Here is a 14,649-nt window from a genome sequence, read left to right as displayed (position 1 = left end):
TGCAGAGGATGCAGGTTCATGCCCCGGTCCAGGAAGATCCCACATGCCGCGGAGCGGCTAGGCCCGTGAGCCATGGCTGCTGAGCCTGCGCGTCCGGAGCCTGTACTCTGCAACAGGAGAGGCCACAGCGGTGAGAGGCCCGCGTACTGAAAAAAAAAAAAAAATCCTCTGCCTTAGGCTGGTTCCTCTAAAAGCAGAGCCTGAGACAGGGATTGGGATGTATGCCAATTACTGAGGGAGCACTCTTCAAGAAAAGACGAGAGTTAAGCAGGATTCAGGAAAAGAAAGAGCTGAAGAAGGATGTAGCCTAGGTAAAGTCCAGCTATGGCCTGCTCTACAGAGATCCTCTGAAGAATTTTCACCCCTTAATATAAGAGAGTGGGCACTCTGTAGCCCCTTTGCAGTCAATTATTGAGGAGGGGTGCATAGCTTTCCCGGCAAGGCAGCTCCCGTCAGCTGAGGGCAATTCTTTGGAAAAGGGGTTGTAGCTATAAGCCTTTAGCAGTCAACAGTAAAGGCAGCTGGAGGGGGTGAGGGAGGGTGAGCAAGACACCAAAACAGCATTAACTATGTCCTATGGTAATACTCTTTCCATCAAAATGCTGACAGCATAAGAAGGTATCATTGTGTTGCAACACTTAAAAACATGAGGCCAAAAGTATTAGCTTTGCAGTGAAATCCTTTGCCTTTTTTATGTTTTCCATTTTCTCAAATTTCTTATAGTTGGAACTCAGACTGTGAATGAATAGAATCAGTTAACAGGTTAACATTTACTAAGCACCTATCATGTGACTCACATTATGCTAAGTGCTGTTAAGAATAAAAAGAAATGAAAGATATGGATTCTGTCCAAGGTCTGTCTTCAGGAAGAAGACAAGATTTACAAACACTAAAAAATGATCAGGGCTTCCCTGGTGGTGCAGTTGTTAAGAATCCGCCTGCCAATGTTCCCGGACATGGGTTCGAGCCCTGGTCCAGGAAGATCCCACATGCTGCAGAGCAACTAAGCCCATGCACCACAACTACTGAGCCTGTGCTCTGGAGCCCGCGATCCACAACTACTGAAGCCTGCATGTCACAACTACTGAAGCCTGCGCACCTAGAGCCCGTGCTCCGCAACAAGAGAAGCCACCGCAATGAGAAACCCACGCGCCACAAAGAAGAGTAGTCCCTGCTCGCCACAACTAGAGAAAGCCCGCACACAGCAATGAAAACCCAATGCAGCCAAAAATAAATAAAATAAAATAAATTAATTTTAAAAAATTAATGACATAATAGCATAGAACAAGTGCATAATACTGGGGATTTCAGAGGAGAGGCTTAGAATTAAGTTCAGGTAAAATATAAGCTTGCATAATGGTGATTAATATCTTTGCTCATTTTTTGAGGGTGGTTTGAAATATTTTCCACCAACACTAAGGGAAGTTGAAGGAAATAACAATGGTAAATTGTTCTAAATAACATAAGGGCAAGGACTAAAAGAAATACCAACTATATTGTGTTGTTATTGGGTAGATTCCATTATGCAGAGATGGGAAGGGAAAACCACAGAGTCATTTGCCTACACATTCATCTCCCTAGTGCAAGTGGATATTGTTCTGTATCCCGTGGCAGGATTAGAAATACCGCCAGGGAACAAGTACACAAAGTTGCTATGGAAACCAGAATGCTTCAGCTCAGAGTTATTTACAGAGAACTTCCAGGATGATTACATTCAATAAAATCAACTCTGTTTTGCTTCACTCTGTGCCAGTGCATCCCAATTCAAATATCTAGTTCTAAGGGTCCTTCCATCAGCTGTACTTGGATGAATATGGATTCAAGTATCAATGGATAGTGGTCACATTACAAAGTATAATTTATGTGTGGCATTTTTGTATTACATGCTTGACGCTTGTTCACACTTGCCTCAACCATTGTCAAGTTTTCTGGTTTCCGTAACAGAGCAACAGGTGGCTGTTGACTAATGCCACTGGCAGAGAAACATTTCCTCCAATGTAGCTGCTGTCAGTTTCACCAGATACTGTGGTACTGCGGGACTTCTCTCTCCACGTTCTCTCAACTCGCCTTTGAGGCTAGACAGTGACAGCTGCCTCTGGCCATCATTTTTGTCCTTAACCGTGAACTGGATTCTCCCAGCTATCCAATAGGATCTTTGAAAACAGCTTCTTTCTTTTTTTGACAAAATGAGGATTTTCATAGCTTTTGAGGGATCTTTTGAACCATTTGATATTTCAGCAGATGAAACTGTGGAGGCTGTCAAGCTGATGATAAAGGTACATACTGTCCCTGAGCCACTAAGATGTGCATTAATTTTAACTATGCAGTGAAGTTTAAACTGTACGTGGGGTAGAGATACTATTGGGTGCATTTTCAGCAAACAGGGGACTAAAACTATTTGAAAATATCATTGCTTGCTTACATAAACGTTTGTTAGAAGATATTAACTCTGGAGGTGTTAGACAGGAAAATTCTCAGGGGAAAAAATGTTTAGCTTATCTTTATGATATTTGTAGATTGTGTATGCGCCAGATAGTATTACTGAAATTCTTCACAAAAGGAGAAAAACAAGACACTAACTCTAGGCCAGGTAAGTGGAGCATACAGTTGTCAGATAGATGGCCTGTGTGGTGAGCAAGCAACTATAAAGACCCAAAGGATTTTGGAGGTGGAGAGGACTTCTGGGTTACAGCCTCATTTTGCATCCAGGGAAAACTGAAGCTCAGATAGATTGACCATTTAACCTAGGATCACAGAGCCAGAATAAAAAATAATTTGGGTGCAGTACTCTTCTTACAAATTTCTTATAAATACTCACTATAAAATGGAAAATTAAGACAAATATTTAGGAACTGACCATCAAATGGTATTTAACTTGGAGATGATTTATTCCCATTTACTAAGGAGCATTTATTGAATCATAGTTACATGATATATAGTAAATTACTATGATCCATAAAATCTAGATCTTCTAACACAGAAGCTCTTAATCTTTATGTATCATGGATCCCTTTGGCAGTCTGGTGAAGCCTATGGACTCCTTCTCAGAATGTCTTTAAATGCATAAAATAAAATACATACCCCCCAAAAGGAAACCAGTTATACTGAAATACAACTTTAAAAAATTAAAAAACAAATTGTGATATTGTGACAGTGGGTTTCCTTATTAACACATTAACAAGTGTTTGCAGGGTATCTCATCACTATTACAATTTCAAAGGAGATCAGTCTAAATAATATTTTGAGATATCTGAAACAATAATGGGATATGAAAATATCTGTGATTTCTATTGGCGACAAAGTCACAGGAACAGTCAATTACTGCTACCTTAGCTTGTTGTCTATATACATAAGAAAAATCCCAATTTTATTTGAAGTTAATAAAAACCAAATGTAGTTTTTTGCCACCTAAGTTCTAACCATCAACTTCTGGGGATGTCTAAAGACTTCAGATAAAGCACCCCTGTCTAATACTTCCTCCTTCAGTCCCAATTTTGTAATACTCAGTGGAAAATGTAAAAGATAAGAGATGACATTGCTGGTCTAGTAATGTAGAGATATGCTGTTTTCATGATATGCTATTGATTTTTAAGGATTATTTCCACATTCCTCTCTCTGAAGATGAACAAGGCAGGAGGTATCTGGAGCTGATGTACGCTGGAGCAGCCCTAAAGGACAGTTGGAGTCTTACTGATGTTGGAATATCTTTTTGTTCAACTCTCAAATGCTTTGTTAAGGTATGACGGATGATCAGAGTAACAACTTGTCCAAGATGTCTACCTCATTTCAGATAAAGTTATGAATAATTCAACCAAAGTAGTTCACAACGTAGGAAGAGGTTTTCTCTTCTTGCCTTCCCCTCTCTTCCACTTGCATAACTAGACTTAGGCACAATTTGTGCTGTAAGGGGAAATAAGGTATGGAGACTGGATAGAGCTCCCTTTGTTTACTCTTTCTCTCCCTTCCCTCCTCTATCCTCCTTGTTGCCTGCCCCAAAACAGTCATCGCAGAGCAACCCATAAACCAGTATAGGATCAAGGCCAAGGGGCTGATCTGGAATACTGATGTGGGAGAAAGAAGATTAGGTCACTCCCATGGCCTTACAATGAATTAGGGGAATGAGGAAAGGGAAGAAATTCTCAGTAACAATAAGAATGAATGGCAGGATCTACGTTCAAATCCAACAACGCAGCCATTCGTGAATTATGTGTACATATAACAGAGACAGCATTTTCCATTTATACTGTCCTTAATCAGTGGTGCTTAATTTGGGGTCCATGGCTGGCTTTAAGAACAAAACCCTAAAACTGCAAAATATGCAAAATTATGTACCTGGAGACTTTCTGGGTGAAGGATCCTTAACTTTTGACAATTTCTCAAAGAGACAGGTAGTCTAAAGAGTATTAAGAGCTTCTCTCTAGGATAGAAATAGTATTCAGTACTGGTTCTCTACCCCATATGAAAACACGAGCCTCAAGGAACTTAGTAAAGTACATATTTTCTGCTAAATGGGGCACTTATTTTCTCATGGTTAGCATTAAAAGAAGTTTATGGTAGCTAAAGCTAACTCTTTTTCTTTTCATATATTTTACTGATTGACTAAGTGGGAAGTCTAGTTTTTAAAGGAATTTTCTAAAATATTTATTATTAAGTAGTAAAGATAAGTCACAGAAAAAAAAATTGTATGATTCCCTTTATGTAAATAAAAAGGCCATATTTTATACGTTTTTAATGTCTTATAAGCATTTATTCATGTATCTATTTTTAAAATCTGTTTATTATACTTTTTTAGATAAATTTTTTAAGTTTATTTTTTATTGGGGCAACATTGGTTTATAACATTACATTACATATTTTTCATGTGTACAGTATTATATTTCTACTTCTTTATACTCTACAGCATGCTCACCACTCGAAATTTAGTTTCCAACCATCTCCATACAGTTGATCCCCTTTACCCATCTCGTCCTCCTCCCACCACCCCTTCCCCTCTGCTAACCACTACTCTGTTCTCTATATCTACGTTTTGGTTTGGTTTGTTCAATTTTTTGTGTGAGTTTGCTTGTTTTTTATATTCCATGTATGAATGAAATCATATGGTATTTGTCTTTCTCTAACTTATTTCACTTAGCATAAATTCCTCTAGGTCCATCATGTTGTCGCAAATGGCAAGATTTAATCATTTTTAAGGCTGAGTACTTCCGTTGTATATATATATATATATATATATATATATATATATATATATATATATATATATATGTTGTGTGTGTATATATACATACACATACACACCACATCTTCTTTATCCATTTGTTCATTGATGGGCATTTATGTTGTTTCCATATCTTGGCTATGGTAAAGGATGCTGCAGTGAACATAGGGGTGCATATATCTTTTTGAATTACTGTTTTGCTCTGTGGAATCTTTTTAGTTTGTTGTAGTACCATTTGTTTTCCTTTTGTTTCCCTTGCCTGAGGAGACATATCTAGAAGGATATTGCTAAGACCAATGTCAAAATGCATACTGCCTATGTTCTCTTCTATTCTATTTCAGGGTTTCAGGTCTTACATTTAAGTCTTTAATCTATTTTGAGTTGATTTTTGTGTATGGTATGAGATATTGATCTAGTGTCTTTCCTTTTTCTTTCTTTTTTTTAATGTGGCTATCCAGTTTTCTCAGCAACATTTATTGAAGAGACTATCCTTTCTCCATTGTATGTTCTTTGCTCCTTTGTTGTAAATTAATTGTCCATATATGTGTGGGTTTATTTTGGAGCTCTCAATTCTGTTCCATTAATCTATATATCTGTTGTTCTGCCAATACCATGCCATTTTTATTACTATGGCTTTGTAATATAGTTTTAAATCAGAGCATGTGATACCTTCAGCTTTGTTCTTTTTTCTCAAACTTGCTTTGACTATTCTGGGTCTTCTGTGGTTCCATACATATTTTAGGATTTTTTTGTTCTATTTCTGTGAAAAATGTCCTTGGGATCTTGATAAGGATTGCATTGAAACTGTAGATTGTTTTTGTTATTATGGACATTTTAACAATGTTGCTTCTTACAGTCAATGAGCATGGCATATCTTTCCATTTCTTTGTGTCTTCTTCAGTTTCATTCAACAATGTCTTACAGTTTTCAGTGTACAGGTCTTTCACCTCCTTGGTTAAATTTATTCCTAGGTATTTTATTCTTTGTGTTGTGATTGTAAATGGGATTGTTTTCTTAATTTCTCTTTCTGCTAGTTCATTGTTACCATCCAGAAATGCAACAGATTTTTGAAGGTTGATTTTGTACCCTGCAACTTTGCTTATTATTTCTAATAGTTTTTTGGTGGAGTCTTTAGGGTTTTCTCTATACAAAATCATGTCATCCGTAAATAGTGACAGCTTTACATCTTCCTTTCCAATTTGAATGCCTTTCCTTTCTTTTTCTTGCTTAATTGCTCTGGCTGGAACTTCCCAATATGTTGAATAAGAGTGGCAAGCGTGGGCATCCTTGTCTTGTTCCTGATTTTAGAGGTATTATTTTTAGGTTCTTGAAAAATGTCTAGTTATCAAAAAAGGAAATAAAAACAATTCTAATTTCTTCTGCTTTTCTCTCTCTGATACTCAGAAAATTGTAGTATAATACTTTTTTTAAGCAGACCTAAATTCTATGTCATTTCTTAAATGTCTCATGTCTTTAAATATGTATATACATACTGTGTTTTTGTTTACTGTACAGTATAAACCCTCTAAAATTTCCTGGAATTCTCCAACACCAATAATGATGTCCAAGACTTTTTTGTTGCTTGATTGCTTGGAGATAGTCGTATAAGATCAATACTAATATTTGGCTTTTTTTAATTAATAGTAATCTTTTATTTATTTATTTATTTATATTTTTATTTTTGGCTGTGTTGGGTCTTCGTTTCTGTGCAAGGGCTTTCTCTAGTTGCAGCAAATGGGGGCCACTCTTCATCGTGGTGTGCGGGCCTCTTCACTATCGTGGCCTCTCTTGTTGCGGAGCACAGGCTCCAGATGCGCAGGCTCAGTAGTTGTGGCTCATGGGCCTAGTTGCTCCGCGGCATGTGGGATCTTCCCAGACCAGGGCTCGAATCCGTGTCCCCTGCATTAGCAGGCAGATTCTCAACCATGCGCCACCAGAGAAGCCCCAATACTAATATTTGAAATAGCTAGAGGAATCTAATTGAACCATAGCTATTCAGGGATGTAGACAAAGTGTGTTAAGAGTATGAATAGAATACTTTTACTCAACTAAGCACTGACTTTATTTTATTATTTAAAAAATTTTTAATTTATTTTTGAGCAGGTAGTACAGTCACATGGTGCTCAATTCCAGTGGTACAGCAGGATACACAGTAAAAAGTCTCTCTCCTACCTCTGGCCCCCAATTTTCCTCCCCAAAGTAACCTGTGTTCATAGTTTTACTTACAAAAATATTTCATAACTTCTGCCAATTAAGCATCATCTGTCACAGTGATGCAAGCTGCCTTTGCACTGAACTCTAACCTTTCCCTGGATTTCTAAACTACTAATGACAAGAACAGAATGTAGAGGTAAAAGACTATTCCAGAAAGCCCAGGCAGAATATAATTATGAGTCACAGGGCTGGCCAACATGAAGGGTTTAATTAAAAACTCTCAAGTTCCATGGAATTTTTACTGATCTTCATCTTCACCTTCTCTGGCAGAATCACATTTAGAGAATTTCTTATCACTAGTTTTGGGAAGGAAAACAGTATCTTGAATCTGAAGGAAGAGACTTACCTGCAAAGCCATAAATACTGGTTTCCATCCTAACTCAGTTCCTGTTAAATTAGATGATATAACAGGCCTATGTCAAAAGTCCACATTATTCACTGTTTATGTATGATAACGTCCAAACTGGGTTTGTAACAACAAAAATACTTTATGAAAATGTCCCTTGCTTCAAAGAATGAAGTCATATCAACTCTATACTATTTGATCTATCTTAGGTAACCAAAGACTACCTTCTAAGTCATATTATTGCTTTATTGCATAATTAGATGCATACAAACTTAAGTAGTACTTTTCCTATCTAACTATGTTACTTCATGCAATTAGTTCTATTTTCTGAGAATCTAGGAAAGCTAGAGTCTCAATTTATTTTGGTACAAGTTAGAAATAGCATGATATGAACCAAAAACTTGGCAAGTAAGCAATTTTTTCTTTTTAAAAAGATGTAAGTAGATACCATGTGTCATGAAATAAATCCAGACTATTTGGTTTCTTTTTTTTTTTTTTTTTTTTTTTTTTTTTTTTCAGACTATTTGGTTTCTTAATTGCGCTTATATTTTTGTATGGATTACAAGGTTTTGCTTGTGTGAAAAGTGGGAAAGACATTAGATAAATGGAGGTGTTCTATTCTAAATAGTCAATAGATTTTCCAGTTTCTCTGCTAATTACACTTTCTCCTTTAATGGTAATGTAGACACATTTGGAAAAGTGAATGGGGGATGACATAAGAATAGTAGGGAAAGAACATTGCCTTAATTTTTCTTTCTTTGGAAAAGAACGCCTACAGAAACCACAAGAAATATTTTCTCTGGCATGTATCACCATGTTCTATTAGCACAGGTTTCAGCCCTGCCCATTCATTGCTGATGCTGTTGCAGTGTTCCTGTAAACCACACATGAGGCATTGCAAAGGCCTGGGTCACTGTGTGGCATGCAGAGGTGCTGTCGCCATTTACCTCCTTCATTCTAACCTGTGTAATTGTGGAAACTATTGCTTGAGTTTTGTTCATTGTTGTCACCAGTGCATAGAATAATACCTGGCACACAGTAGGTTCTCCATAAATATGTGTTGAGTAAATGAGTTGATGAAGGCTTGAGGGATAAAGTATGAAAATAAACAAGAAGGTATATGATTGTTGTGAGAAACGTCATAGGTATTGAGATGCATTTCAGGGTTTGGGTTCCCTCCCTTGCTGTGACATCTCTCCTCCCCTTCTACCCTCGAGGCAAAGTGCTCCAGTCTTAGTGCTTTTCCCTATCCAGCATCAGGGTTCTTAGGTTGCAAGCAGCAGAAAGGAACCTGGACAATTAAAGAGGCAAACAAACATATAAGAAAGGCTATTGCGTAGTTCACAGTCTTGACAGGAAGATTAGAGAATTGGGCTCAGAGATTATGCAGCCAGAAATAATTTCTAAATCATGACCCACAACTAGTCCAGGAAGGCCCCCGCTGCAGCCGCCCTAGAGACCTCAAAGCAGGCACTGGATGCAGCTGCCAGCCCTGTTGCCAGGCCAGCAGTGCTTCAGATCTGTCACTGCCAGGGAAGAGTCCCCGTGTCTGCTGCTTCTCTGCCTTCCTGGCTCCGAATTTAAAGTGGAGGTGGATGGGGAGGCTTGACTGGGCAGCACCCTGGTCACACATCTGGGTCGCACAGCAAAGGGGGCTGAGAAGCAACCATCTGGCAGGTGGTGTCTTCTAAAGTGTGAGGAAGACTCAGCCTCCCTAACACTCTTTTTTTTTTTTTTCACCGCACTGCACGGCTTATGGGATCTCAGCAGGGATTGAACCCGGGCCACAGCAGTGAAAGCCCGAAATCCTAACCACTAGGCCACCAGGGAGCTCCCTCCCTAACACTCTTTATGGCTTCCCTGCCTCCTTCTATCACAATACTTCCACCAACCAAGGGCTGCGGTTAAAACTTAGTTAATTCTTTCTGGCATCCTTGGAAAGTTGTTTTATGGTGAAAGATTGTGTTATTTGTGGCACCACTGAGTAGATGTCTATCAGACAAACTGGAGAAGTTTGAACTATACTAGTAGGTCTAAAACTGATTCAAAATCATATACATTTTAGCTTTCAAAAGGCACTTTTAAAACACCAAAATCTAGGGATGTCCCTGGTGGTGCAGTGGTTAAGAATCCACCTACCAGTGAGGACACAGGTTTAAGCCCTGGTCCGGGAAGATCCCACATGCTGCAGAACAACTAAGCCCATGAGCCACAATTACTGAGGCTGCACTCTAGAGCCCGCGAGCCACAACTACTGAGCTTGTGCTCTAGAGCCCACGAGCCACAACTACTGAGCCCACGTGCCACAACAACTGAAGCCGGCGTGCCTACAGCCCGTGCTCCGCAACAGGAAAAGCCACCGCAATGAGAAGCCCACGCACCACAGTAAAGAGTAGCCCCCACTCACCACAACTAAAGAAAGCCTGCGCACAGCAATGAAGACCCAACACAGCCAAATAAATAAATAAATTTCTTAAAAAAAACCCACCAAACTCTATGAGATGCATATGTGAACTTAGATGTTAAACGCAATTTAAACACAAAAACATGTATAAACATGCTCCTTAAAATGTATAATTTACAAATAAAAACATGTTTCTAAATAAAATGGCTATTTTTTTCTAAACTTGAACCCTTAAAGAATAGTATATAAAGAATTTGGTGGGGAATTCCCTGGCAGTCCAGTGGTTAGGACACCACGCTCTTAACTGCTGAGGGCCGGGGTTTAATCCCTGGTCAGAACATGTGGGGAGCTAAGATCCTGCAAGCCATGAGGCATGGCCGGGGGTGAAAAAAAAAAGAATTTGTTGAGGAAAGTTGTTTCAATTCACTGTCCTAGACTCCAAGTATAACCTCTCCAGAATGACTATCATACACAAGGAGAAGTTCATGAGGCTAAGATGTTTATGAAGACATCTCAACTTGCAGTTTAACAAAAACAAACATTATTTCCCCTTTTGGTCTTCTCTGGAACAGTTGGGGCATGTTTCTGCTTATTTGGTGCAGCAACTCCAAAATAGCAAAATATATTAAAAATAAAAAAATAAAAAAAAAAGAGGAACCAAGATTGCAAACTAGAAGGACGTGTCCTCACTCCCTCTTGTGAGAACACCAGAATCACAACTAGCTGCTGGACAATCATCAACAGTAAGGCACTGGAACTCACCAGAAAAGATACTCCACATCCAAAGACAAAGGAGAAGCCACAATGAGATGGTAGGAGGGGCACAATCAGAGTAAAATCAAATCCCATAACTGCTGGGTGGGTGACTCACAGACTGCAGAACACTTATACCACAGAAGTCCGCCCACTGAGGTGAAGGTTCTGAGCCTCACATCAGGCTTCCCAATCTGGGGTTCCGGCAACGGGAGGAGGAATTCCTAGAGAATCAGACTTTGAAGCCTAGTGGGACTTCGGCAGAACTGGGGGAAACAGAGACTCCACTCTTGGAGGGCACACACAAAGTAGTGTGCACATCAGAACCCAGCAGAAGGAGCAATGACCCCAGGGGAGACTGAACCAGACCTACCTGCTACTGTTGGAGGGTCTCCTGCAGAGGTGGGCGGTGGCTGTGGCTCACTGTGGGGATAAGGACACTGGCAGCAGAAGTTCTGGGAAGTGAGCCCTCCCAGAGTCCGCCATTAACCCCACCAAAGAGCCCAGGTGGCTCTAGTGTTGGGTTGCCTCAGGCCAAACAACAAACAGAGAGGGAAGCCAGCCCCACCCATTAGCAGTCAAGTGGATTCAAGTTTTACTGAGCTCTGCCTACCAGAGCAAAAGTCAGCTCTACCCACCACCAGTCCCTCCCATCAGGAGACTTGCACAAGCCTCTTAGATAGCCTCATCCACCAGAGGGCAGACAGCAGAAGCAAGAAGAACTACAATCCTGCAGCCTGTGGAACAAAAACCACATTCACAGAAAGACAGACAAGATGAAAAGGCAGAGGGCTATGTACCAGATGAAGCAACAAGATAAAACCCCAGAAAAACAACTAAATGAAATGGAGATAGGCAACCTTCCAGAAAAACAATTCAGAAGAATGATAGTGAAGATGACACAGGACCTCGGAAAAAGAATGGAGGCAAAGATCGAGAAGATGCAAGAAATGTTTAACAAAGACCTACAAGAAATATAGAACAAACAAACAGAGATGAACAATACAATAACTGAAATGAAAACTACACTAGACGGAATCAACAGCAGAATAACTGAGGCAGAAGAACGGATAAGTGACCTGGAAGACAGAATAGTGGAATTCACTGCTGTGGAACAGAATAAAGAAAAAAGAATGAAAAGAAATGAAGACAGCCTAAGAGACCTCTGGGACAACATTAAACACAACAACATTCACATTATAGGGGTCCCAGGAGGAGAAGAGAGAGAGAAAAGACCAGAGAAAATATTTGAAGAGATTATAGTCGAAAACTTCCCTAACATGGGAAAGGAAATAGCCACTCAAGTCCAGGAAGGGCAGAGAGTCCCATACAGGATAAACACGCCGAGACACATAGTAATCAAACTGGCAAAAATTAAAGACAAAGAAAAATTATTGAAAGCAGCCAAGGGAAAAACGAACAATAACATACAAGGGATCTCCCATAAGGTTAACAGCTGATTTCTCAGCAGAAACTCTACAAGCCAGAAGGGAGTGGCATGATATACTTAAAGTGATGAAAGGGAAGAACCTACAACCAAGATTACTCTACCCAGCAAGGATCTCATTCAGATTCGATGGAGAAATCAAAAGCTTTACAGACAAGCAAAAGCTAAGAGAATTCAGCACCACCAAACCAGCTCTACAACAAATGCTAAAGGAACTTCTCTAAGTGGGAAACACAAGAGAAGAAAAGGACCTACAAAAACAAACCCAAACCAATTAAGAAAATGGTCATAGGAACATACATATCGATAAATACCTTAAACATGAATGGATTAAATGCTCCAAGCAAAAGACAGAGGCTTGCTGAATGGATACAAAAACAATACCCATCTGTATGCTGTCTACAAGAAACCCACTTCAGACCTATTGACACATACAGACTTAAAGTGAGGGGATGGGAAAAGATATTCCATGCAAATAGGAATCAAAAGAAAGCTGGAGTAGCAATACTCCTATCAGGTAAAATAGACTTGAAAATAAAGAATGTTACAAGAGACAAGGAAGGACACTACATAATGATCAAGGGATCAATCCAAGAAGAAGATATAACAATTATAAATATATATGCACCTAACATAGGAGAATCTCAATACATAAGGCAACTGCTAACAGCTCTAAAAGAGGAACGGACAAAGGATTAATCTCCAAAATATATAAACAGCTCATGTAGCTCAATATTAAAAAAACAAACAATCCAATCCAAAAATGGGCAGAAGACCTAAATAGGCATTTCTCCAAAGAAGATATACAGATGGCCAAGAAGCACATGAAAAGCTGCTCAACATTACTAATTATTAGAGAAATGCAAATCGAATCTACAATGAGGTATCATCTCACACCAGTTAGAATGGGCATCATCAGAAAATCTACAACAACAAATGCTGGAGAGGGTGTGGAGAAAACGGAACCCTCTTGCACTGTTGGTGGGAATGTAAATTGATACAGCCACTATGGAGAACAGTATGGAGGTTCCTTAAAAAACTAAAAATAGAATTACCATATGATCCAGCAATCCCACTACTGGGCATATACACAGAGAAAACCATAATTCAAAGAGACACATGCACCCCAATGTTCATTGCAGCACTATTTACAATAGCCAGGTCATGGAAACAACCTAAATGCCCATCGACAGATGAATGGATAAAGAAGATGAGGTACATATATACAATGGAATATTACTCAGCCATAAAAAGGAACAAAATTGGGTCATTTGTAGAGACGTGGATGGATCTAGAGACTGTCATACAGAGTGAAGTTAAGTCAGAAAGAGGAAAACAAATATCGTATATTAACGCATATATGTGGAACCTAGAAAAATGGTACAGATGAACCGGTTTACAGGGCAGAAATTGAGACACAGATGTAGAGAACAAACGCATGGACACCAAGGGGGGAAAGTGGCAGGGGTGGTGGTGGTGGTGGTGTAATGAATTGGGCGTTTGGGATTGACAGGTATACACTGCTGTGTATAAAACTGATGACTAATGAGGACCTGCTGTATAATAAAATAATAAAAATAAAATTAAAAAAAAAAAGAATTTGTGAAAGATACTGCAGTGTTCAAAACTTGCATTACCTTCTATGTCTCCTTAACTTTTCCTATTTAATGCACATGTATGTATTTACAGTGAGTTTGCATTTACTTTTTGTTTTGTTTTAATTAATTAATTTATTTATTTGGCTGCATCAGGTCTTAGTTGCAGCACACGGGATCTTCACTGTGGTATGCAGGATCTTTTTAGTTGCGACATGTGGGATTTAGTTCCCTGACCAGGGATCAAATCCTGGCTCCCTGCATTGGGAGTGGGGTGTCTTAGCCACTGGACCAGCAGGGAAGCCCCCTGCATTTATTTTTTGAAAACAAAAGTGGAATTATTACCATGCAATAGATCTATGTATTTTTTTAATTGAAAAGTAAGACACTTTGTATGTATCTCCTACCATAGTGTCTTGGTTTGTTTGTAAAGCAGAAAATCTAATTTTACATTTGTCCAACAATGATTTGTTTATGGGATTGCTTATTTAATAGCATCTGACTGTCTTGGGTATAACTACCAGTGTTCCCCCATTCAGAACATTTGGGGAGGGGTATCACATAGATAGATGCCTTTTTAAATTTTTATTTTATTTTATTTTATTTTGCGGTATGCGGGCCTCTCACTGTTGCGGCCTCTCCCGTTGCGGAGCACAGGCTCCGGACACGCAGGCT

General features: G+C 39.2%; 1 protein-coding gene across 1 annotated transcript in view; it reads left to right on the top strand.

Annotated features, from left to right (window-relative positions):
- Positions 1–2,186: 2,186 nt before the first annotated feature.
- Positions 2,187–14,649, top strand: part of ANKUB1 (ankyrin repeat and ubiquitin domain containing 1) — a gene marked incomplete at both ends in the record, with an annotated part of 39,179 nt that continues 26,716 nt past the window's right edge. The window contains 2 exons of the mRNA XM_079705486.1: positions 2,187–2,276; positions 3,594–3,737. Of these exons, the coding sequence (XP_079561612.1) occupies positions 2,187–2,276; positions 3,594–3,737 (234 nt within the window). The remainder of the gene's footprint in view (positions 2,277–3,593; positions 3,738–14,649) is intronic.

This window comes from Hyperoodon ampullatus (genome assembly GCF_949752795.1).
Source record: "Hyperoodon ampullatus genome assembly, chromosome: 5".
Lineage (NCBI taxonomy): Eukaryota > Metazoa > Chordata > Mammalia > Artiodactyla > Ziphiidae > Hyperoodon > Hyperoodon ampullatus.
This window is presented reverse-complemented; position numbering and strand designations above follow the sequence as displayed.